The sequence below is a fragment of the Pristis pectinata genome, chromosome 7 (genome assembly GCF_009764475.1).
Source record: "Pristis pectinata isolate sPriPec2 chromosome 7, sPriPec2.1.pri, whole genome shotgun sequence".
In the NCBI taxonomy this organism is placed as follows: Eukaryota; Metazoa; Chordata; class Chondrichthyes; order Rhinopristiformes; family Pristidae; genus Pristis; species Pristis pectinata.
This window is the reverse complement of record NC_067411.1, coordinates 8,991,012-9,018,096: the sequence shown is the minus strand read 5'-3', so window position 1 is coordinate 9,018,096 and position 27,085 is coordinate 8,991,012. Positions and strand designations below refer to the sequence as shown.

Genomic DNA, 27,085 nt, shown 5'->3' with positions numbered 1-27,085 from the left:
CTTAGGTTCACTGCCCAAGTACCTTGACAACTACATTAGTGCTGCTTCCTTTTTGCCTCCAATTTCTACCCTGCTTCTGTCTTCACGTAGTCCATCTCTGACTCTTTCCTTTCTGGATCTCTCTGTCTCCATCTCGGAGGATAAGCCACTAACATCTGGTACAAGCCCACAGACACCTGGAGGAGGCTCATGCAGTCACAGGGAAAACGTGCAAACTCCACACAGACAGCACCAGAGATCAGAATTGAATTTTTTGAGAAAAGTTATAAAATTCTTTGCACTGAACAGACTATAATTCTTTACTCCAGAAAAGAGATGATCATGAGGTAACCTGACACAGGTGTTCAATTGTATTGAGAAATTTGATTGAGTAGACATAGAAGGATGTTTCTCAAAGCTGTTGTTTGAGATTGACCTAAACTATGGAATCATAAAATACAGGGTAGTAGCTAATAAATCCATGAAGGAATTCAGGAGAAATTTCTTTATCCACTGATTGGGAAGAATATGCACTGAGCTGTAACCAGTGATTAATAATTATCACTTGTACATTGGGTTAGGAGTCCTGCACTCTCTCAGATAGTCCTGTCCATACACCTCTTCAAAAATTCGACTAGTTAATTTACAGCTCTCTTCACAAAATCACCTCACACTTGCCAGCATTTAATACCTACAGCCTTGTGTCTATCCACTTGACTAGACAGTCTGTTACCACTCTCCTCACACTTCAGTACATTGCTCCAGACTTTGATACTGTGTCTCATGTACCCAAATCTAATTAATCAAGTTAGTCAAACATGGTTTGCTTTTAATGATTTTATCCTGGTTTTCATTTATTAAACAAGATATTTCAGTACCATTTAATTTTGTCACAGATTAGTGTCCATAGGTTAATTCATCACTGATAAGCTATCTGGCCTACAGATCAGGTCTAATTCTCTGTTTCAGTGTAATGACCACTTTTACATGTTTTTTTTTTCTCTTTTGTCTCACCTCGTTCATCTGTTTCTCTTGCCCCTTCTCTCTCTTTCTTTCCCCGCTCTTTTACTGCACTGAGTCATACAGCACAGTAACATGTCCTTCGATCCAACTTGTCCACGCTGACCAAGTTGTCCACCTGAGCTAGTCCCATTTCCTGTGTTGGCCCATATCCCTCTTAAACCTTTCCTATCCATGTACCTGTAATAGTATAGTATATATTCCTTTTATACCCTACTTTCTGTAATGTTTTTCTTACCTACCTCCAATCCATCTCCCACATTGTTTTCTTTCTCTCCTTCCACATTTTGTCTCGCTCTCTCTCTCTCCCTCTCTTCCTTTTTGCTCTCCCTTTCTTCTCCCTCTTTCTCTCCACTCCCTCTATTTCTTCCCCCTACTCTTCGTCTTTCTCTCCCTCTTTCCACCTAATATGCACAAGCTCATCTTCCCCCCAGCCCCACCCCCCCCGCCCCGGCTTTCCACAGGATCGTGCTCTCTGTGACTCCCTTGTCCACTCGTCCCTCCCCACCGATCCCCTCCAGGCATTTATCCCTGCAACCGCACTAAGTGCTACACCTGCCCCTGCACCACCGTTCAGGGCCCGAGACAGTCCTTCCAGTCTTTAACATGTGAATCCATCAGTGTCATTTATTGCATCCAGACTGGCCTCCTCTACGTCATTGAGACCTGACGCAGATTGAGGGATCGCTTCATCGAGCACCTTCGCTCCGTCCACCATACCATCTGGGATCTCCCAGTGGCCAGCCATTTTAATTCCACTTCCCATTCCTACACCGACATGTCTGTCCATGGCCTCCTCTACTGCCAAGTTGTGGCTAGACACAGATTAGAGGAACAGCACCTCATATCCCGTCTTGGTAATCTATAACCTGACGGCATCATGGTAGTGTAGCAGTTAACATAGCGCTATTACAGCGCTGGCGACCCGGGTTCAATTCCCGCCGCTGTCTGTAAGGAGTTTGTACGTTCTCCCCATGTCTGCATGAGTTTCCTCCGGCTGCTCCGGTTTCCTCCCACATTCCAAAGACGTACGGGTTAGGAAGTTGTGGGCGTGCTATGTTGGCGCCAGAAGCGTGGCGACACTTGCAGGCTGCCCCCAGAGCACTCTACCCAAAAGATGCATTTCACCGTGTGTTTCGATGTACATGCGACTAATAAAGAATCTTATCAACATTGATTTCTCTAACTTCCCGTAACCACTCCCCTCTGTCCCCTTTTTTTTAACCTCTTATCCCACCAGCCCCCATCACCCCTTCTCATTCCCCTCCCCCACCCTCTCGATCTGCCCGTCACCCACACATTCCTCCCTCTGGTTCCCCTCCCCACCTCCTTCCCTGTCCACTGTCCTATCAGATTCCATCTTCTTCATCTCTTGTCACTTCCACCTATCACCTCCCAGTTTCTCACCTCATTCCGACTCTCCCCCCCCCCCCACCCCCCCCCCCCCCCTAACACCCTCGCCTATCGCCCCTCACCTGGATCCATCTCTCACCTGCCAGTTCTCACTCCACCCCTTCCCCTCACCTTTTTACACTGACTATCTCCCTTCTTCCTTTCGAGTCCTAATGAGGGGTCCCAACCTGAAACGTCAACTGTCCATTTCCCTCCATAGATGCTGCCTGACCCGCCAAGTTCCTTTCTGTGTGTTACTCCAGATTTCCAGCACCTGCAGTCTCGTGTGTCTCTACCTCCATCTCCCTGCTTCCATTCCTGTTTTCTCCTCTCTCCCTTCCTCATATTCTCTTTCTCCCCTCCTTTCCCTTCCCATCTCCCTCACTTTCTACACCCTCCTGCTCCCTCCTTAACAACCTTCTCCCTCTTTCACCCCCTCCCTTTCCCACCACCCCTTACCTCTTTTTCCATCTTCTCCTTCCTCTTTCTCCTCCTCTGATCTCCCCTTTCTTTATCCCCTCTCCTTCTCTTAAGCCCCTCTTCCCTCTCCCTCTTTCTCCTCTCTTTCTTTCTCTTTCTCTTCTCTTTCTCCTCTCTTTCTTTCTCTTTCTCTTCTCTTTCTTTCTCTTTCTCCTCTCTTTCTTTCTCTTTCTCTCCTCTTTCTTTCTCCTCTCTTTCTTTCTCTTTCTCTTCTCTTTCTCTCCTCTTTCTTTCTCTTTCTCTCTCTTTCTTTCTCTTTCTCTTTCTCCTCTCTTTCTTTCTCTTTCTCTCCTCTTTCTTTCTCCTCTCTTTCTTTCTCTTTCTCTTCTCTTTCTCTCCTTTCTTTTCTTTCTCCTCTCTTTCTTTCCTCTTTCTCTCCTCTTTCTTTCTCTTTCCTCTCCCCCTCTCTGTCCTTTCCCCCTCCACCTCCCCCTCCCTCTCTTTTCACTCTCCCTTCCTCTCTTTCCTCCAACCTCCCTTTTCAGCCCTTGAGAACACGTGCCACCGGGCTTGAGGACAGCTTCTATCCCACTGTTATAAGACTCTTGAACAGACCTCTTGGTAAATTGGTTTATCACCAAGGTACAGTTTTGCATAACGTCCATACAGATCACTTCATTACAATGGTGCATTGAGGTAGTACAGGGAAAAACAATAACTGAATGCAGAATAAATTGTTACAGTTACAGAGAAAGTGCAGTGCAGGTAGGCAATAAGGTGCAAGGCCATGACAAGGTAGATTGTGAGGTCAAGAGTCCATCTTATCCTACTATACGATAAAGATGAACTCTTGATCTCTCAGTCTTCCTCTTCATGGCCTTGCACTTTACTTGTCTCCCTGCACTGCACTTTCTCTGTAACTGTCACACTATATTATGCATTCTGGTTTTTTTTCCCCCTTTTGTACAACCTTGATGTACTTATGCATGGAATGATCTGTCTGGATGGCACGCCGACAAAGGCTTTTCACCGTATCTCTCAACATATGACAACAGTAAACAATTCCAAATTACCATAGGATTCCCTGCTATCCCCAGCAGGGTGTTAATACAAGTTGCAAACAATGGCCTGGTGACCTGGAATCTTTCTCTGCTTGTTTCCAGCCGAGGTCCTGCAGAGGAGTCCGCCGACCATGATCTCCCTCGCCACTGGAATGCCAAACCCCGACATGTTCCCCTTTGAGTGCGCCCACTTCACTATAAAGGGTGGACTGAACATCACGTTTGGCCAGGAGACAATGAAACGAGCTCTGCAATACTCCGCTTCAGCAGGGTAATGAGAGACGACATCTGTCATCTCTGGCAGGGTCTGTCCTTCCTAGGAAATGTCCAGTCACGCAGCGTTTACACTGAGCTATAAAAAGCTATAAGAGATGGAAAATGAGGGAAGGGGGTGGTGGGAAATAAAGTGATGGGGAGAGAGAGGGAGAAGGTTGATGAGGGAGTAGAAAGTGAGGGAGATGGGAAGGGAAAGGAGGGGACAAAGAATACGAGAGAGGGAGGGGGAGAAAAGCGGAATGGAAGCAGGGAGATGGAGGTAGAGACACATGAGACTGCAGGTGCTGGAAATCTGGAGTAACACACAAAAAGGTGGGTCAGGCAGCATCTATGGAGGGAAATGGGCAGTTGACGTTTCAGGTTGGGACCCTTCATTAGGACTGGAAAGGAAGAAGGGAGATAGTCAGTGTACAAAGGTGAGGGGAAGGGGTGGAGTGAGACCTGGCAGGTGAGAGGTGGATCCAGGTGAGGGGTGATAGGCAGGTGAGGGGGGGGGGGGGTGGGGGAGAGTGGGACTGATGCAAGAAGCCGGGAGGTGATAGGTGGAAGTGACAAAGAGCTGAAGAAGATGGAATCTGATAGGAGAGGACAGTGGACCATGGAATAAAGGGAAGGAGGTGGGGAGGGGAACCGGAGGGAGAAATGTGTGGGTGATGGGCAGATCGAGAAGGTGGGGGAGGGGAAAGGGAAGGGGTGTTGGGGGCTGGTGGGAGAAGAGAAAAAAAGGGGACAGAGAGGAGTGTTTACGGGAAGTTAGAGAAATCGATGTTGATGCCATCAGGTTGGAGACTAACAAGGCAGAATATAAGGGGGTGTTCCTATAATCTGCATCTAGAAGAAGCTGATATCAGTAAGAGTATATCAGCTTAAAGACATTAAGCTGGAAAGAGTTCGAAGATTTACAAGGATGTTGCTAAGAGTCGAGGGCCTGAGTTATAGGAAGAGGTTAGGCAGGCTAGCACTTTATTCCTTGGAGCGTAGGACACTGAGAGGTCATCTTATAAAGATGAGGGGCATAGATAGGGTAAGCACATACCATCTTTTTCCTAGGGAAAACAGATCAAAAACTAAGGTGAGAGGGTAAAGATTTACAAGGGACCTAAGGGGTAACTTCTTTGTACAGAGGGTGGTCCGTATATGGAACGAGCTGCCAGAGGAAGTGGTTGAGGCATGTACGATAACACCATTTAAAAGACATTTGGATAAGTACATGGATGGGAGGGGCTCCGATTGACATGGGCCAAATGCAGGCAAATCAAACTCGCTTGGCAGGCACTATGGTTGGCATGGACAAGTTGGGCCAAAGGGCCTGTATCCAAGCTGTATGACTCTATGACAAGCCAGGGTTGTTTTCTTTGGGACAGAGAAAGCTGCAAAAGACTGAGTTAAGGTGTATAAAATTAGGAAGGGCATAAATAGATTATAGAGGTTATGGAAATAGATCCTTCCTAAGGCATTAAAAACCACGGAGACTGAACAATATGAATAGGAACAAGACTTAGCCATTTGGCACTTCGCTCCTGCTTTGCCATTGAACTAGGCCATAGTTGATCTTAAACCTCAATACCATTTTCCTCCTGTCTCCATATTCCTTGATTCCTGTAATCTCTAAAAATGTATTGATCTTAAATATGTTGAATGCAATCAATAATTGAACCTCCACAGATTCTGGGATTAAAAAAGTTCCAAAAATTCACTACCCTCAGAGAGAAAAAAGCCCCCCTCCTCCCCCCCACCCCCCATCTTGGTCCTAAACCGCCTACCTTCTATTCATAAATAAATGCTGACCTTATCAGTGATGTCCCCAGCTAATTACCCCAGCTTCCCCTTCTAACATGCAAAACTCAACAAAATCATCATCGTCCCATCACTTGTCATCCTGCCTTCAGCTGCCAAAGATCTGGAAGGCGGTCAGACAATATTTAACATGAACCATGCCAGGAGACTTCGGAAAAGGTGATCAAAATCTCGGCGAACTGGTGGATTTCAAGGAGGGGAGGGGAGTTAGAGTCATAGAGTTATACAGCTCGGAAACAGGCCCTTCGGCCCAACTCATCCTTGCCGACTAAGGTGTCTACTTGAGCTAGTCCCATTTCCCCGCATTTGGTCCGTATCCCACTAAATCTATCCAATCCATGTACCTGTCAAAATGTCTTTTAAGCATAGTAATTGAACTACCCTGTATGCCTTTGTCTGGTAGCTCGTTCCATATACACACCACCCTCTTGTGTTAAAAGGTTGCCCCTCAGGTCCCTTTTTAAATCCTTCCCCTCTCACCTTAAATCTCTACCCTCTGGTTTTAGACTCCCCTACCCTGGGAATCTGGAGAGATTTAAAAAGGGAATTCCTGAACCAGGGGCCTAGGGCTACTGAAGGCATGGCCAGCATTGGTGGCACATTCAAAACTGGGGATGTGCATGAGGCCCAAAATGAGGGGCTGCAGAGAACTTAGGACATTGCAGGGCCTGAAGGGAAACAAGGCCATGGCAGGATATGAATACAAGAGAATTTTAAAATCTAAGCCTCTTTCTCTCCTCTGAGCAATCACTCTGGAATTTTTTACTCCAGAAAACTATGGAGTCTAGATTGTTGGAAATGCATTGAAAGAGGGAGTAAATAAATTTGTGAAAGATCAGGTAATTGAGGGCAATGTGGAGCTGGCACAAAGTAAGAGTTGAGGCCTGGCGCAGATCAGCCAAGATCAGGTTAAATGGCGAGGCAGGCTTGAGTGGCCTCCTGTTCCTATTTTCTTGCTTGACAGGGATTCAAAGTTAGTTCTTATGTTTTGCAGAATTCCAGAGTTAATTTCCTGGATGAAGGATCTGCAGAAACGTCTTCACAATCCCCCAACCACTAACTACAGCCCTGAACAAGGGCAGATGGAGTTATGCATTACCAGTGGCAGTCAGGAGGGCCTCAGCAAGGTGAGAGAAACTGGAAGGAACAAAATAGCTGCACGTAACCCTGAACAACACACACAAAATGCTGGAGGAACTCAACAGGTCTAGTCAGAACCCTTCTTCAGGACCAATTCGGCCCGAAACGTCAACTGTTCATTTCCCTCCACAGATGCTGCCTGACCCGCTGAGTTTCTCCAGCATCTTGTGTGTGTTGCTCCAGATTTTCAGCATCTGCAGTTTCTCCTGTGTCTCCATAACCCTGACCACGTTGGTCTCTCTGTCAACAGAAGACAGTGACTGAAGCTTTTAAAAATAAGCATAGATTGGTATTGGTTTATTATTGTCACTTGTACCGAGGTACAGTGAAAAACTTGTCTTGCATACCGATCGTACAGGTCAATTCATTACACAGTGCAGTTACATTGGGTTAGTACAGAGTGCATTGATGTAGTACAGGTAAAAACAGTAACAGTACAGAGTAAAGTGTCACAGCTACAGAGAAAGTGCAGTGCAATAAGGTGCAAGGTCACAACAAGGTAGATCGTGAGGTCAGAGTCCATCTCATCGTATAAGGGAACCATTCAATAGTCTTTTCACAGTGGGATAGAAGCTGTCCTTGAGCCTGGTGGTACGTGCCCTCAGGCTCCTGTATCTTCTACCCGATGGAAGAGGAGAGAAGAGGGAATAACCCACGTGGGTGGGGTTTTTGATTATGCTGGCTGCTTCACCAAGGCAGCGAGAGGTATAGACAGAGTCCAAGGAGGGGAGGCTGCTTTCCATGATGCGCTGGGCTGTGTCCACAACTCTCTGCAGTTTCTTGCGGTCCTGGGCAGAGCAGTTGCCATACCAAGCCGCGATGCATCCAGATAGGATGCTTTCTATGGTGCATCAATAAAAGTTGGTGAGTGTACTGTAAAACACAGTGATAAACTAACATGAAGGTGCGTAGCCCATCACTGAATGTAATTCATGGCTTCATGGTTCAAGAAGCAGGAACACACCGCCTTATCAAGGGATGAGTAATCAATGCTGGCCTTACCGGTGACACCCTCATCTGATTTAAAAAGGGAAAACTGGACAAACAGGGCAAAGAGAAAGGATCAAAGGTGGTGCTCATATGGTAAGGCGAAGAATGGTGGGGGGGATGCATGCCCCTGGTATTAGACATTTCGACCCTGGGGAATAAAGATACCAGCTGTCTACCCTATCTATGCTTCTCATAATTTTATAAACTTCTATCAGTCTCCCTCCACCACTCCAGAGGAAACAACCCAAGTTTGTCTAACCTCTCCTTGTAGCACATGCCCTCTAGTCCAGGCAGCGTCCTGGTAAACCTCTTCTGCACCCTCTCCAAAGCCTCCACGTGCTTCCTATTGCAGTGTGATTACAATATCCAGGAAGGTGTGTGTGGAACATAGAACAATGTTGTGCCGAACCAATTACATTAGTAATAAAATGCCCAACTAAACTAATCCCTTATGCCTACACAATGTCCACATCCTACCATTTCCCTCATCTTCATGTGGCTATCTAAGAGCTTCTTGAACATCCCTATCGTATTTTGCCTCCACCACCACCCCAGGCAGCACATTCCAGGCACCCACCGCTGTCTGTGTAAAAAAAAACTTGCTCTGCACATCTCTCTTGAACTTATCCCCTATCACTTTAAATGCATGCCCTCTGGTATTAGACTCCCTAATCCTCCTTCCTGTGGCTAAACAATAACTTCCCTTCATTCTTTCCTTTTTCCTAGGTGTTTGAGATGCTCATCAGCCCTGGAGACTCCATCCTTCTGGACTGCCCCACGTATCCTGGGACACTCGCCTCGGTAAGAAGTTTTCAAGGTCTTATTAGTGAGAGACCACTTTTACTCCCTTTCGGTCACAGCAGAGTAACAGTCCCCTTGGCCCATGATATTGTGCCGAACTATTGAAGCTAATGTCGCCTAATCCCTTCTGCCTGCACGTGGTCCAAATCCCTCCATTCTCTGCACATTCATGTGCGTGTATAAGAGTCTTTTAAGTGCCACTATCATATCTGCCTCATGACTTGTGCTTCTACTTCCTCAGAAGGCTGAGGAAATACGGCATGTCCCCGTTGACCCTCACCAATTTTTATTGATCCACCATAGAAAGAATCCTATTGGGATGCATTATAGCTTGGTATGGCAACTGCTCTGCCCAAAACCGCAAGAAATTGCAGGGAAACAAAGGACCTCAGATGCTGGAATCTGGAATGCTGAAGTTGTGGACACAGCCCAGACCATCACGAACACCAGCCTCCCCTCCACTGTCCCTCGTCTACACTTCCCGCTGCCTCGGGAAAGCAGCCAGCATAATTAAGGATCCCTCCCACCCCAGTCATTCTCCTTCCAGTGGGCAGAAGATACAAAAGTCTGAAAGCACGTACCGCCAGGCTCAAGGACAGCTTCTATCCCATTGTTATAAGAGTATTGAACAAACCTCTTGTATGATAAAGATGATCTCTCAGTCTACCTCATTCTGGCCCTTACATGTATTGTTTACTTAGACTGCACTTCCTCTGTAACTGTAACACTATATTCTGCATTTTGTTTTCCTTTTTACTACCTCAGTGTACTTGGGTATGGAAAGATCTGTCTGGATGGCAAACATACAAAGTTTATCACTGTATCTCAGTACATGTAACAATAATAAACCAATACCAGTAGTGGGGGAATGGGATTGCTCTGAAAGCCAACATGGGCTCGATGGGCTGAATGGTCTCCTTCAATGTCGGAAGGAAATATAATTTTTCAAATATGAAGTTGCCTGCTCAGTTGAAAGGAGAATTGAATTTTCCCTGTCAGCCTGACAAGTGTGTGTCCTGCAAATTATCCGTTCTGTTCATTACCTTATTATAGTTTGTGGGAGCTTGCTGTGTGCAAATTGTCTGCTGTGTTTCCTCCGTTATAACTTTGACTGTACTAGGGAAGTCCATTAGGTGAGGGAATGTCTCCAGGCTCCCTTTCCTTGGAAGTCCTTGGGACATGTACTAGTGGCATCCCTAATCCTTGGTCATCTTCCCCAGAATTCTGTTGCCTGTGCCACACAACAACAGTCGTGGCTGGGCTCCTTCACCCTGGAGACCATTCAACCCATCAAATCTATGCCAATTCTCAAGAGTAATCCTGACCTCCATTAACACGAGATAATCAAAGCTCTACGGTCCCTCTAGTTTTTAGATCCCCTTCCCTGGGAAAGGGACTGTGTGCATTCCTCTATCTATGCCCTTCATGATCTTATACACCTCTATAAAGTCACCCCTCAGTCTCTGACATTCCAAGGGATAAAGTCCTAGCCTGCCCAACCTCTCCCTGTAACCCGTGTCCTCGAGTCCTGGCAACATCTCATGAATCTTCTTTGCACTCTTTCCAGCTTAATGCCGTCTTTCCTATAACACGGTGGCCTAAACTGTACACAATACTCCAGGTGAGGCCTCACCAACATGTTGTACTTGGAGTGCTCTGGTTTCCTCCCACATCCCAAAGGCATTCAGGTTGGTCAGTTAACTGGCCATTGCATATTGCCTGTGGTGCGTAGGTAGGAGGTAGAATCTGGATGGAGTCAATGTAAATGTGGGAAGAATAAGTTTACAAGGAAAATTAGTGGGAAGTGGGATTGGTCCGTGAACCGGCATTTCCTTGATGTGCCGAAGTGGCCTTCTTTGATGGCAATAGGGAAATATGGAAGTAATATGGCTAACAGGCTAGGTACAGGGAGGTGGTTTCTCCTGACTAAGGAGTCTAGGACCAGGAGCACAGTTTGAGAATAAGGAATAGACTGTTTAGGACTAAGATAAGGAGAAATTTCTTCACAGAGGGTGATGAATCTGGTAATTGGTTTATTAGAGTCATACAGCCTGGAAACAGGCCCTTCGGCCCAACTGGTCCATGTGTTGCCCAGCAAGCTAGTCCCATCTGCCCATGTTTGGCCCATACCCCTCTAAACCTCTTGTACCCATGTACTTGTCTAGGTGGCTTTTAAATGTTGCTCCGGTTTCCTCCCACATTGCAAAGACGGACGGGTAGGTTAATTGGGTTTAAAATGGGCAGCGTGGACTCGTTGGGCCGGAAGGGCCTGTTACCACGCTGTAAATAAAATTTTAAAAAAATTTAATTTAAAAATTTCAACTAGTATTTCTGGCAGCTTATTCCAAATACACACCACCCTTTGCGTGAAGAAGCTGCCCCGATGCCCTTTTTAAATCTCTCACCTCTGATCTTAAACCTATGCCCTGTTCCCCTCCCTGGGAAAAAGACTATGTGCTTTAACCCTGTCTATGCCCCTCATGATCTTGTACACCTCTATCAGGTCACCCCTCGATCTCCTACGTTCCAGTCAATGTCCAATCCAACCACATAGATGCTATGGCCAAGAAAGCACACCAGTGCCTTTACTTTCTCAGAAGGCTAAGGAAATTTGGCATGTCTGCATTGACCCTCCCCAGCTTTTATAGGTGCACCATAGAATGTATCACAGCTTGGTGTGGCAACTGCTCTGCTCAAGACCACAAGAAATTGAAGAGAGTTGTGGACCCAGCCCAATCCATCATGAAAACCAGCCTCCCCTCCATGCAATGTGTTTACACTTCTTGCTGCCTTGGAAGAGCAGCCAGCATAATCAAAGACTCCTCCCACCCCAGACATTCTCTCTTGTCTTCCCCCCCACCCCCCCACCCCCAATTGGGCAGAAGATACAAAAGCTTGAAAACACCTACCACTAGGCTCAAGGACAGCTTCTAACATGCTGTTATAAGACTCTTGAACAGACCCCTTATACGATTAAAATGAACTCTTGATCTTTCAATGTATATTTGCACCTTATTGTCCACCTATCACTCCTCTGCTTTTCCCTCCGGTATGTTGGGCTTCCCCTTTTCCTATCTTCAGTCCTGAAGAAGGTTTCTGGCCTGAAACATTGACCACCTGCTTTTCTCCACAGATGCTGCCTGGCCTGCTGGGTTCCTCCAGCAACAATGTGTTTTTCATCTAGATTCCAGCATCTGAGGTCAATGTTTCGGGCCAGGAACCTTCACTATATTCTGCATTCTGTTATTGCTTTTCCCTTTGTCCTTGGAATCTCTACCCCAGAGGGCTGTAGAAGGGATTCATTGTGTTCATTCAATACAAAAGGGATAGTGGTAGAAAGTGATACTGAGGTAGAAGATCTTACTGAATAGTGCAGTAGGTTTGTAGGACCATATGCCCTTGTCCTGCTCATATTTCTTCTGCTATGAAACATTGAGTCAGCTTTTCCCCTCCACAGATGCTGCCTGACCTTCAGAGTATCGCCAGCAGTTTCTGGTTTTATTATAATAAAGAGCGCTCATTATCTTTTGTTTTCTTGTGTAGCTCCAACCACTAGGTTGCAAGCTCCTCACCATCTCAAGTGATCAATACGGGATGATTCCCCAATCCCTGTCCGATGTCCTCTCAAGATGGAACCCAGAGGATGTGAGAATCCCAGCTCTGGTATCCCGAAAATTCTGTACACAATTCCAAATGGCGGAAAACCCAACCGGAGCCTCCATGACAGCTGAGAGGAAGAAGGAGGTGTATCAGGTAAGGCAATTGTAATGTTACCAGACTCTAATCATAAGATTCTGAGAGGCATAGATAGAGTAGATGGCCAGTATTTTTTCCCAGGGTCGTAATGTTTAATACTAGAGGATATGCATTTAAGGCGAGAGGGGGTATCAGAATCAGAATTGTTATCACTGATGTATGATGTGAAATGTGTTGTTTTGCGGCAGCAGTACAGTGCAAGACATAATATATAAATTACACAAATAAATATAGTCTTATAACAGCAGGATACAAGTTGTCCTTGAGCATGGTGGTAAGTGTTCTCAAGCTTTTGTATCTTCTGTCTGATGGGAGAAGGGAGAAATCTGATGGTGGAGGCGAAGAAGCTGTTCCTGAATCGTTGAGTTCGGGTCTTCAGGCTCCTGTACCTCCTCCCTGATGGTAGTAATGAGAAGAGGGCGTGTCCCCGATGGTGAGGGTCCTTATGTATAGAAGCCACCTTCTTGAGGCACCGCCTCTTGAAGATGTCCTCGATGGTGGGGAGGGTTGTGCCCGTGATGGAGCTGGCTGAGCCTATACCCTCTGCAGCCTCTTGAGATCCTGTACATTGAGGCTCCATACCAGGCTGTGATGCATCCAGTCAGGATGCTCTCAACTAAGGAGATGTGCAGAGCAAGTTTTTTCACACAGAGAGTGGTGGGTGCCTGGAATGCGCTGCCACGGGTGCTGGTGGAGGCAAATACAATAGAGGCATTTAAGAGGCTCTTAGGCACAGAATGTGCAGAGATTGGAGGGATATGGACATTGTGTAAGCAGAAGCAATTAGTAAGATGTTTAATTAGTTGGAAGGAAAGCAATTGAAACCTTTAGGAAGGTGCAAGTACAGAGGACAGTACAGCACAGCATTGTGGGCCGAATGGCCTGTTTCCTGCTGTACTGCTCTGTTTTCTATGTACTTGCACCTTCCTAAAGGTTTCAATGCTTCCCTTCCAACTGCCCCTACAAAGCAATGACCTTTCTACTATTCCACGTACTCGGATCAAATAAGCAAAATCATTCAGGGAGAACAGATGCTGGAGGGGAAACTATTTTTTTCCAACGACAACTTCTATTCTGCTGCTATAAAGGACTCTTGAACGGACCACTTGTATTCTAAGATGAACCCTTGAACTCTCCAATCTTATCTTGTCACAGCCCTTGCACTTTATTTGTCTGCCTGCACTGCACTTTCTCTGTAAGTGTAACATTATATTCTGCATTCTGCTTTTTTTTACCTTTTTAATACCTCAGTCTACTTGTGTATGGAATGATCTGTCTGGATGGCACGCAGACAAAACCTCTTCACTGAAATATTGTTACACGTGACAATATAAAGCAATTACCAATTACAAATTAACATCTGGATGTGGTCTCTGTAATGAGACATGGTGCAGGCGGGTTGTGCCAAGGACCCAGGTTCAATCCCCAGTGCTGTCTATGTGGAGTTTGTGCATTCTCCCTGTGACCAGCGTGGGTTTCCCCCGGTGCAACTGTTTGCCTCCCACAGCCGAAAGACTTGCTGGTAAGCTAACTGCCTGCGATAAGTTACCCATTTAGTGTAGGTTAACAGCAAAAAGAATCAAAGTGGATGGGCTTGAAAAAGGGAGAACAAATTGCAGGAGTACAGGGGAATAAGGAGAGAGGAATGAGACTGATGAGATTGCTACCCAGTAGCCAGTATGTCCTGATGGGTCAAATTGCCTCCTGTGTTGTTACAGTACAAAATGAAACTTATTTCAAGGTTAAAAATGACACCAGTGTTGTAGATAGTCTGGTTCAGTGCATGATGGTGCTATTCACACAGAGGTATGTGTTTCCACATACCACAAAGGTATGAGCACAGCACCTACTTCTATACAGACATCGTTTTCCAAACACATCCACTGCTGCCAGATCTTCCTTCTCTGTTGCATACCGCCAGCCCAAACCCTCCGCTTCCCTTGCCTCCCTCTATTCTTGCTCACCCCCTCCATTCTGCACTTCTACAGAAAGGTACTCTAATTGCAGCTGTATAAAACTCTGGTTAGGCTGCACTGGGAGTATAGTGTGCAATTCTGATCGCTCCATTACAGGAAGGATGTGGAGGCTTTGGAGAGGGTGCAGAAGAGGTTTACCAGGATGCTGCCTAGATTAGAGGGTATGAGCTTTAAGGAGAGGTTGGACAAACTTTGGTGGCACGGTAGTGTAGCGGTTAGCGTAACGCTATTACAGCGCCAGCGACCCGGGTTCAATTCCCGCCACTGTCTTTAAGGAGTTTGTACGTTCTTTCTGTGTGTCTGCATGGGTTTCCTCTGGGTGCTCCGATTTCCTTCCACATTCCAAGATGTACAGGTTGTGGGCATGCTATGTTGGCGCCGAAAGAGTGGCAGCACTTGCGGGCTGCCCCCAGCATATTCTCAGTAACACAAAAAGACGCATTTCACTGTCTGCTTCGATGTATGTGTGACAAACAAAGATATCTTGTTTTCTCTAGAGCATCGGAGGCTGAGGGGGAGACCTGATAGGAGTTTATAAGATTATGAGGCGTAGATAGGGTAGACAGTCAGAATCTTTTTCCCAGGGTAGAAATGTCAAGTGCTAGAGGACGTGCATTTAAGGTGAGAAGGGGAAGTTTAAAGGAGCTGTGTGGGGAAAAGTGTTTTACACAGAGAGTGGTAGATGCCTGGAATGGGCTACCAATTGCCTCCTGCTGATAGAGCTCATCTGCCATCGCCTCTCTCCGCCTTCTTTCCCTGACCTTCCCCTTCTTGATTCATGACATTGTCCCTCACAACCTTACTGACGTATTTTAAAAAGCTGGGGCGTAAATTCTCCTTGCGTCAGCAGCATTAAATGTGGGATTACAATAGTGTGTGCACATTGTACTCTCTACCTAATGCTCCAGTGTGCAATCCCATAAGTGTGCTGTATTTCATATTTTAAGTGATAACCTCATGGTTGGAAGGTGAAACTGTTCTAAAATAGAGGAACTATTTGCACCACAGAGCAGATACGATAGAGAGAAAGTCCTTTCACTGGATAAATTCTAACCTATGCTGTTGTTTCTTTGCAGATTGCCAGAAAATATGATTTACTGATAATTGAAGATGACCCTTATTTCTTCCTGCAGTTTGAAAAGGTAAAATATCAAAACGTTTGCATTTATTCAGCATCTTTTTGGACTACTTTAAGTCCCATGGCCGTTTGCAGCCAATGAAATCTTTTTATATAAAAACAGGAAATGCTGGAAACACTCAGTAGGTCAGGCAGCATCTGTGGAGAAAGAAACAAAAAGTTTAACATTTCAGGTTGGAGACCCTTCATCAGAACCATTTTTATAGCTTGTACAAGATATGAGAATTGACAGACAGCAAGCTCCCAAAAAGCAGCAGTGATATGTTTTAGTTGAGGGTTAAATACTGATCAGAACACAGGAGGGTTCCCCTGTTCTTCATTGTAGTATTGGTGGGGATCTTTCAAATCCATCTGAGTGGACTGGTGAATCGTCTGTTTGGTATCTCATTCAAAAGATGGCATCATCAACAGTGCCATGTTCTGTCTGCTCTCCAAAAAATTTTCTTTTTCATTTATTCATATCTCAAGATCTACACCTAATTGGAAAAGCCAGCATTTATTGTCCATCCCTAATTGCCCTTCAGCTGAGTGCCTTAGCTCAGCCATTGCAGGAGGCATCAACCATTGAACAGTACAGCACAGGAACAAGTGCTTCAGCCCACGGCATCCGTGCCGACCATGATCCCAATCCAAACTAATCCCATCTGCCCGCACGTGGTCCATATCCCTTCATTCCCTGCCATACCCCTGCCCTGTCAGAATCAGATTTATTTTCATTGACCTATGTGATGATAAATTTGTTGTTTTGTGGCAGCAGTACAGTGCAAAGGCTACTTAAATGCTGCTAGCGTATATGCTTCAATCACTTCTTTTGGGAATGAGTTGCATGGCACACACCCTAACCCATTGTATTCTCCCCACGTTCCCGTCAGCTGGCTGCACAAGTCGATAGGTGGTAAAGAAGGTGTTTGGCATGCTTGGTTTCATTAGTCAAGGCATCAAGTTCAAGAGTCAGGAAGTTATGTTGTTGGGCCAACAAAACTGGTTGGGCCACATCTGAAGTATGCATTCAATTCTGGTTGCTCCATTATAGGAAGGATGTGGAGGCTTTGGAGAGGGTGCAGAAGAGATTTATCAGGAGGCTGCCTGAACTACAGGGCATCTGCAAAAAGGGGAGGCTGGACAAACTTGGTTTGTTTTCTCTGGAGCGGCGGAGGCTGAGGGGAGACCTGATAGAGGTTTATAAGATTATGAGAGGCATAGATAGAGTAGACAGCCAGTATCTTTTTCTCAGGGGTGAAACATCTAATACTAGAATACATGCATTTAAGGTGAGAGGAGGAAAGTTCAAAGGAGATGTGTGGGGCAAGTTTTGTTACACAGGGAGCGGTGGGTGCCTGCAATGCGCTGCCAGGGATGGTGGTGGAGACAGATACAATGGAGGTCTTTAAGAGGCTCTTAGATAGGCACATGAATATGCAGAGAATGGAGGGATATGGGACCATGTGCAGGCAGAAAGGACTAGGTTAATTAGGCTTTTACTTACTAGTTTTAATTAGTCTGACATAATATCATGGGCTGAAGTGCCTATCGTGCTGTACTGTTCTAACTTGCCCCAGAATCTACCACACACCTACATAATATTGGGGGCAATCTACAGTGGCCAATTAACCTCCCAACCCACACATTTTTGGGATGTGTGAGGAAATCGGAGCACCCAGAGGAAACTCACGCGGTCACAGGGAGAACATGCAAACTCCACACTGACAGCACTGAGTCACTCTACTAGCTGTACCACTGTGCAGTCAAGTGGAAGGTTGTCACTGTTGTAATGATCTTGGAAGCCAATCTGCACATATCCACCTCGTACAAACAGGCCAAATAATCTGGAAGTGTCGATTGAGAAAGAACTATTGGCCAGAGCATCAGGGAAAACTGGAGACGCAAGACTGCAGATGCTGAAATCTGGAGGCTGCATTAGCAAAAGCTCTCCAGCTCTTCTGTGAGATCCTTGCGAGAGTGGACAAGGGTTTCCTCATCCGAAAGGCACACTCCTGATAGTGCAGCATGTCATTCAACATGCTCTTCCAGGAACGCCAACCTTGAAATAGTTCTCATCAGACTTCTGGTGGGATTTCTGCCTGTCTCTTTTGCTTTGTTTACGCTCTGTGATTTCTCTTTCCTTTCCAGTCTTTGACCTTCCTTCTCTGTAGCTTAAAACAGAATAGGTTCAGGAACAGCTATTTTTCTACAATCGTTTCTTACAACAGGTTCTTGAACTGACCTGCACAAACCTCACCCCACCTCAGCAATGGAACACTATAGACCATCTCTTGCACTATCATGGACTTGTCTCTGATTGTGGTTTGTTTGCACTAATGTCTTGTTTTGCACAGTCTTTTCCTTCACTGTCTTGTATAATTTATGTTCTGTGTGCTGTCTGAACCTAGGTACCCGGCTTGCTGCTGCAGGCAAGATTTTCATTGTACCTGTACCTTGCCGTACTTGTGCATGTGACAATAAGCTCAACTTGACATGACGTGACTTGAAGGATATGGTCCTAATGCAGGCAATAGGATTAATGTAGCTGGGCAAAAAGGTCAATGTGGATGTGGTGGACCAAAGAGCCCATTTCTGTGCTGTACAACTCTATAAACTCTAAAATTACTTTCATAATCTTTCTCTCCCTGCCCTCAAGAAAGGTCTTTGAACAGAAACATTGCATCTACTTCTCTTTCCACAGATGCTGCCTAACCTGCTGAGTATTTCTAGTCTAGCCAGCCCCTGGTTCATTTGCCTAGTTTGTTTGTGTCCAAGTAATTGGTTTATTAATTGGTTTATTATTGTCACATGTACCAAGGTACAGTGAAAAACTTGTCTTGCATACCGTCCATACAGATCAATTCATTACAACAGTGCATTGAGGTAGTACAAGGGAAAACAATAACAGAATGCAGAATAAAGTGTTACAGTTGCAGAGACAGTGCAGTGCAAGTAGACAGTAAGATGCAAGGTCAGAACAAGGTAGATTGTGAGGTCAAAAGCCCATCTTATCATACTGGGGATAAGTCTCTGGACTGGGACTCAAACTCACAGTCATCCGGCTCAAAGAGTGCCAGCCACTGATACATTGTAAAACTGATCATCACTGTGTTTCTCATTTCATTTGCAGCCTTGGGCTCCATCATTCCTTTCTTTTGACATTGATGGTCGGGTAATCAGGACAGATTCCTTCTCCAAGATCTTGTCTTCAGGGTAAGGGTGTTTATTTTCCTCTGTTTTTACGTAGTATTTATTAGTTTGTTGGGATCTGGGCTTTGCTCGCAAGCATTTATTGCCCATCCCAATCATGGTGAGCCACCTTTCGGAATCCCTGCAGTCTTACTGGTGAAGGTGCTTTCACAGTACTGTTGGGTGGGAAGTTCCAGGACTTGGACCCAGTGAAGATGAAGGACCAGCGAGATACTTCCATGTCAAACTGGTGTGACATTTGGAGGGGAACCTGCAGATGGTGGTGTTCCCATGCACCTTCTGAACTTGTTCTCCATGGTGGTAGAGATAGCAAGTTTGGGAGGTCATACAGCACAGGAACGGGCCCTTCATCCCAACTGGTCCCTGCCGACCAAGGTGCCCACCTCAGCTAGTACCATTTGCCTGCATTTGACCCATATCCCTCTAAGCCTTTCCCATCCATGTACCTGTCCAAATGCCTTTTAAATGTTGTTGTTATACCTGCTTCAACCACTTCCTCTGGCAGCTCGTTCCATATACGCACCACCCTCTGCATGAGGAAGTTGCCCCTCGAGTCCCTTTTTAATCTTTCCCCTCTCACCTTCAACCTATGCCCTCTCATTTTTGGTTCCCTTTCCCTAGGAAAAAGCCAGTGTGCATTCACCCTGTCTCTGGGGTGCCAAACAATTAGGAGGTGGTGTTGATAATGAAGAAGGTTATCATAGACTACAGAGGGATCTTGATCAGTTAGGGAAGTGGGCCGAGGAGTGGCAAATGGATTTCAATACAGATAAGTGTGAGGTGATGCATTTTGGAAAGTCAAACCAACATAGGACTTGTAGTAGAATAAGGGAGGGGACCAGGGAGTGTAATGGAACAGAGGGACCTGGGAGTACAAGTGCATAGTTCGTTGAAAGCAGCGTCACAAGTAGACAGAATGGTGAAAAAGGTATTTAGCACACTGGCCTTCATAAATCAGGGCATTGGGTATACAGTAGGAGTTGGGGCATTATGTTGTATTTGTATAAGTCGTTGGTGAAGCCACACTTGGAGTACTGTGTAAAGTTTTGTTCACCCTGTTATAGGAAAGACATTAAATTGCTAAGGGTGCAGAGAAGATTTATGAGATGTTGCTAGGACTAGAGGGCCTGAGTTACAGGGAGAGGTTGGCCAGGCTGGGTCTATTCCTTGGAATGTAGGAAGAATGAGGGGCAACCTTATAGAAATGTTTAAAATTATAAGAGGCATAGATAAGGTGGAAGGTAAGAGTCTTTTCCCCAGGGAGTCCAAAACTAGGGGGCATAGATTTGGGCTGAGAGGGGAAAGGTTTAAAAGGGACCTTAGGGGCAACTTTTTCATGCAGAGAGTGGTAAGTGTATGGAATGAGCTGCCAGAGGAAGTGGCTGAGGCAGGTACAATAGTATCATTTAAAAAGCACTTGGATAGGTACGTGGAGAGGTGGGGCTTAGAGGGATATGGGCTGAACGCAGGAAATTGAGTCTAGCTGGGTGGGCACCATTGTCAGCATGGACTTGTTGGGCCGAAGGGCCTGTATCTGTGCTGTATTGCTCTATGCCCCTCATGATTTTATACATCTCTGTAAGGTCATGCCTTAGTTTTCTACGCTCCAAGGAATAAAGTCCAGGCCTGCCCAACCTCTCCCTATAACTCAGGCCCTCGATTCCTGGCAACATTCACATAAATCTTCATTACACTCTTTCTAGCTTAATCACATCTTTGCTATAATAGGGTGACACAAACTGTACACAATACTCCCAAGCACAGCCTCACCACTGACTTGTACAATTACAACATAATGTCTCAACTTCTATACTCAATGCCCTGACTGATGAAGGCCAGCATGCTAAACGCCTTTTTCACGACCCTGTCTACCTGCGATGCCAATGATAAGATAGCTTTATTAGTCACATGTACATCAAAACACAAAATGAAATGCATCTTTTGCGTAGAGTGTTCTGGGGGCAGGCCATAAGTGTCGCCACGCTTCCGGCGCCAATGTAGCATGCCCACAACTTCCTAACCCGTACATCTTTGGAATATGGGAGGAAACCAGAGCACCCAGAGGAAACCCACGCAAACACGGAGAGAACGTGCAAACTCCTTACAGACAGTGGCTGGAATTGAACCCAGGTCACTGGCGCTGTAATAGCATTATGCTAACCGCTACACTACCATGCCTGTCCAAAGTGTTGTCAAAGTAGCCTGACCAAGTAACTGCAGTGGATTTTGTAGATGGTACATACTGAAGTTGTGTAAGCATTAAAAACTTACTTTTTTTTAATCATTGCATCAGAGATATATTTCGAAATCAAAATGGTGGGCAACTTGAAAGGGAATCTGTAGGTGGAGGTGTTCTCATATATCAGCAACCTTTGTTAGCCAAGAGCACACCTTTGAGAGGTTACAGTAGCCTGGGCAAGTAACTGCAGTGGATTTTGTAGATGATACTGCAGCCACTGTGTGCCAGTAGTGGAAGGAAGGAATATTTTGTGTGTGGGAATATTTAGCCCATACCTGCTCAGAGTGGAGGAGGAGCATTGAGATGGTGTCGAGAACCTCGAGGCCGTACATCAAGAGCACACAGAAGCCCCGCGTAAGTAGCAGGATGAGTGCACCACCTCACAAACTACCCACCCGTATGCCCCATCAGTTGCCTCCTGCTCCATCTGTGGAAGAGTTTGCAGCTCTCAAATTGGCCTCACCAATCACCTCAGGACCCAGCAAACCAGTCAGCCCCAATCCCAAGAGACTGCCGAAGAAGAAGAAATGGGTCGGGTTTCTTCAATGAGAGGACAGGCCACACATGGTGTAAGAATTGCCTGATGCATCAGATGACCTATTAGTTTTATCACTGACAAGTTCAAGTTTATTGCCATGGGCATACATACCCAGGTGTAAATGCCATGAAAATTGTCTTTCTGTAGTAGCAGCACAGTACATTACAATCATGACGTACATAAATTAACGTAAATTATACATGACAAAATAAACATAATGACGTTAGTGCAAGTTGAGGGAAATATAGTCCGCGGTAGAATTAGGGTTTTTCAGGTCAGTTCAAGAATCTGATGGCAATGGGGAAGAAGCTGTTGTTGAACCTTGAGGTGTGGGTCTTCAGGCTTTTGTACCTCCTGCCTGATGGCAGCAATGAGAAGAGGGCATGGCCCAGATGGTGGGGGTCCTTGATGATATTGCCTTCCTGAGACATCGCCTCCTGTAGATGTCGTCAATGCTGGGGAGAGCTGTACCTGTGATGGAACTGGCTGAGTCCACCACTCTCTGTAGCCTCTTGTGTTCCTGTGCATTGAGTTTCCATACCAGGCCGAGATGCAGCCAGTCAGAATGCTTTCCACTGTAAATCTGCAGATGATGTGCCAAATCTCCTTAAGAAAGTAGAGACATTGGTGCACCTTCTTCATGGTTGCATCTATGTGCTGGGCCCAGGATAGTTATTCTGAGATGTTGACACCCAGGAGCTTGAAGCAAACTTTGTCAAAGGAGATGATTTAACTGGTATTTGTAAAATTATCGAGTTCCTAGAGAGGATGAACAGGTAGGATCTGCTTTCCTTTTTAGAGAGGTCTGAAAGCATAGAGCATAGATTTAAGGAAAGGAATAGAGGGAAGGAACTCACAATCTGAAAGAGTAGTGGAACCCTCAGCACATTATAAACAAGCTAGAGGAACACTTGATGTACCATAACATGCAAGGCTACAGGCCAAGAACTGGGAAATGGGATTCCTATAACAACCTTTACCATTCAACAAAGATATAATGGGTGGAAGGGCCTCTTTCTGGGACAATAAATCTCTATCATTTTGTGAAGGTACATTAATAAAAGGACCTCAGAGACACTGCAGACACTGCATAGTGAAAATCTGTTCAGTATTGATTGACAATACCAGGGTGACACTCATGTACATGACCTTGTTAAAGGAAAATAGAAAACCTCTGATCAATGTTAACTTAAAATGGGCAAGACAAGAACGCTGTATAATTGTTGCTATGGCAACAAGGTTCCATGGGAAAGAGAGTGGCTTGAGAGTTGGAATAGAATGGAGACTTTCACCGTGGACAATTTCAGCCACAGAGATGGGTGTAAATCATGGTGTCTATTGATTTTGATGAGTTTGGAAAGTGTAAGTGGGGACCTTCTATTTCCACCAGTGAGAGAAGGGAAGCAGATGTTGCAAGAGGGTTGTTTAGATTTGGTATGTGCTTCCTGAAATGGTGGGGGAAGCAAATTCAGCAATAACTTTCAGGAATTAGATTCCTATTTGAAAAAGGAAATGTTGCAAGATTATTAGCAATATTAAACAGTGAACTGGGACTAATCATTCAAGGTCAGCACAGGTACAATGAGCCAAATGGATTAATATACAGAAGAATCCGCTTCATAATAACCGTTAGCTTCCTTAAATTTTGAGGACAATGTCTGGTTCCTCTTTAAGTTTCCAAGTCATTACAACACCGGAAGAGGTTTCACTTGTGCTGCTTCAGTGTGTACAGTATTTAGCAGAGACAGAGAAAGGGGAAGGAGCTAAACCTGGTGGTTACTGGAAACAGAAAAGTACAGCACAGGAACAGGCCCTTCGGCCCACAATGTCTGCACCATCCATGATGCCAAAGTAACTAATCCCATCTGCCTGCACCTGGTCCATATCCCTCCATTCCCTGCCTGGTCATATGTCTAACTGTCTCTTAAACGTTACCAACGTATCTGCTTCCACCCCTACCCCTGGCAGTGTGTTCAAGGCATCGACCACTCTCTGCGTTTAAAACAAAAAATTGCAAATCTCCTTTAAACTTCCTCCCTCTCACCTTAAACCAATGACTTCCAGTATTTGACATTTCTACCCTGGGTAAAAGACTATCTATGCCTCTTATAATCTTATAAACTTCTATCAGATCTCCCCTCAGCCTCCGGCACTCCAGAGAGAATAACCCAAGTTTGTCCAACTTCTCCTTATAGCTCATACCGTCTAATCCAGGCAGCCTCCAGGTAAACCTCTTCTGCACCCTCTAGAAAGCCTCCACATCATTTCCGTAGTGTGGCAACCAGAACTGCATGCAAATGTAGCCTAACCAAGGTATTGTACAGCTGCAACATGACTTGCCAACTTTTATACTCATTGCTCCGACCAATGAAGGCAAGCATGCCATACACCTCCTTTACCACCCTATGCACTTGTGTTGCCACTTTCAGGGAGCTTTGACTTGCATCCGAAGATCCCTCTGTACATCAGTGTCCCTAAATGTGCTGCCATTTATTGTGTACATCCATCTTGCATTTGACCTCCCAATGTGCAACACTTCACACTTGTCCGGATTATACTCCATCTGTCATTTCTCTGCTCACCTCTCCAACAGATCTACATCCTGCTGTATCCCTTGACAACCTTCCTCACTATCCATAACTCCACCAATGTTTGTGTCACCTACTAGCCAGTCCTGATGAACATTCTCGGCCTGAAATGTAGACTATTAATATCCCTCCACGGATGCTGCCTGACCTGCTGAGTTCCTCCAGCATCTTGTGTGTTGCTCCAGATTTCCAGCATCTGCAGTCGCTATTGTGTCTTGTGTTACTAATCAGACCACCTGATTTCCGTTTAAATCATTGAGCTCCCAGCAGTGATCCTCGCTGAACACCACTGGTCATAGACCTCCAGTCAGAAAAACACCCCTGTACCACTACATTCTGTCTTCTACGACCAATCCAGTTTTGGATCCAATTTACCAACACCATGGATCCCATCAGTTTAATTTTCTGGACCACCCTACCGTGACGGACCTTGTCGAATGCTTTACTGAAGTCCATGTAGGCAACATCCACTGCCCTAATGTAATCAATCATCTTTGTCACTTCCTCAAAAACCTCAATCAAATTTGTGAGACAAGACCTCCCATGCATAAAGCCATGCTGACCACCCCTAGAAGTCCATGCTTTTCCAAATGATAGTAAATCCTTTCCCTAAGAATCTTTTTCAATAATTTCCCTACCACTGATGTAAGGCTCACAGGCCTATAATATCCTGGTTTGTCCCTGTTGCCCATCTTAAATAAAGAAGCAACATTGGCTATACTCCAGTCTTCTGGGACCTCACCCATGATTAAAGAGGATATAAAGATCTCTGTCGAGCCCCCAGCAATCTCCTCCCTTGCCTCCCTCAGTATCCCGAGATAGATCCCATCAGGCCCCAGGGACATCCACAATGTTTTTCAGGGGACCTAACACCTCCTCTTTCCTAATATCGATGTGCCCTACAATATCAACATACCCCTCCCTGATCTCACAATCATGTATGTCCTTCTCCTTGGTGAATACCAACATGAAGCACTCATTAAGAACCTCACCCACTTTCTCTGGCTCCACGCGTATATTCCCTCCTTTCTTCCTGAGTCAACCTACCCTTTCCCTAGCTATCTTCTTGCTCCTAATATGGATTCTCCTTAATCCTACTTGCCAAGGGTTCCCAAACCCTGCCATCCTTATCTTTTATCCTCCAATCAACAGGCCTTTAAAAGACTCCCACGTGTTCAATGAGGATTTAACCTCAAACAGCCGCCCCCAATCTACTTTTTCTAATTATTGTCTGATATCGTTGTAATTAGCAACCCCCCAATTTAGCACCTTCACCCAAGGACCAGACTTATCCCTATCCATAACTGTCTTAAAACTTACAGAATTATGGTCACTGTTCTCAAAATGCTCCCCCATTGAAACTTCAATCACATGGCCAGGCTCATTCCCCAGTACAAGGTCTAGTATGGCCCTATCCCTAGTTGGACTATCTACATAATGTTTCATGAAACCTTTCTGAATGCACCTAACAAATTCTGCCCCGTCTAAGCCCCTAGCACTAAGGGAGTCCCAGTCAATATTGGGGAAGTTAAAATCACCTACTACAGTAACCCTGCTGTTTTTGCGTCTTTCCATGGTCTGCATGCACATCTGTTCCTCTAGCTCCTGCTGGCTATTGGGAGGCCTATAGCCCATCATAGTGATTGCATCTTTCTTATCATTGAGTTCTAACCATTTGGCCTCACTGGATGAACCCTCCAACATATACTTTCTTAGTGCAGCCATAACATTCTCCCTAATCAGTAATGCAACTCCCCCACCTCTTTTACATCCCTCTCTGTCACATCTAAAACATCTGGAACATGGAGCTGCTAGACCTGTCCTTCCCAAGGTTCTGTAATGGTTACAGTATCATAGTTCCATGTACTCTAATGTTCCAGGCTGTAAGCGCACCTGCCTGACCCTTTCTATCCCTTGCATTAAGATTAAAAAAGCACTTCAGTACATCATTGCTGCCATATTCTTTATCATGGCCCTGCCTATTTTTGCTATTAAACTTGCTTGACTTAACCCCTACCTCCTCCTCAGTCACTCCACCTACTGATCCAGTTCCAAACCCCCTGCCATGCTAGTTTAGACCCTCCCAGTACCACCAGGCTCAAGGGCAGCTTCTGTGCCTCTGTTATAAGTTTATTGAACGGTTTCCTAGTACGATAAAATGGACTCTTGACCTCACAATCTACCTTATTATCTACCTGCACTGCACTTTCTCTGTCACTGTAACACTTTAATCTGCACTCTGTTATTGTTTTACCTTGTACTATCTCAGTACACAGTTGTAATGAATTGATCTGTGTGGATGGTATGCAAGACAAGTTTTTCACTGTTCCCTGGTACATGTGACAATAATAAACTAATTTACCAATTTACAGTCGCATTAAAAACCTTCCTGCAAGGATATTGGTACTCCTCCAGTTTAGAGACAACCTACCCTCCTTGTACAAGTCCCACCTGCCTTAGAAGAGAGCCCAACGATCCAGGTATCTGAAGCCTTCCTTCCTACACCAGCTCCTCAGCCACACATTTAACAGTACTATATTCCTGTTTCTGGCCTCACTAGCATGTGGCACATGAGATTACAACCCTAAAGGTCCTGCTTTGTACCTTTCTACCTAACTTCCTAAATTCTCTCTGCAGGACCTTATCTCTCTTCCTGCTTATGACGTTGGTACCAATGTGGACCCTGACCTCTGGCTGCTCACCCCCCCCTTTCAGAATATCCTGTGCCCACTCAGAAACATCCTGGACCCTGGCGGCACTAGGGAGACAACACACCATCTTG

General features: G+C 45.5%; 1 protein-coding gene across 1 annotated transcript in view; it reads left to right on the top strand.

The window, feature by feature from the left end:
- aadat (aminoadipate aminotransferase) overlaps positions 1–27,085 on the top strand; it is a 57,906-nt gene that overhangs the window by 5,869 nt on the left and 24,952 nt on the right. The window contains 8 exon segments of the mRNA XM_052019392.1: positions 3,975–4,143; positions 6,940–7,072; positions 8,802–8,876; positions 12,420–12,519; positions 12,522–12,574; positions 12,576–12,629; positions 15,685–15,750; positions 18,859–18,941. Of these exon segments, the coding sequence (XP_051875352.1) occupies positions 3,975–4,143; positions 6,940–7,072; positions 8,802–8,876; positions 12,420–12,519; positions 12,522–12,574; positions 12,576–12,629; positions 15,685–15,750; positions 18,859–18,941 (733 nt within the window).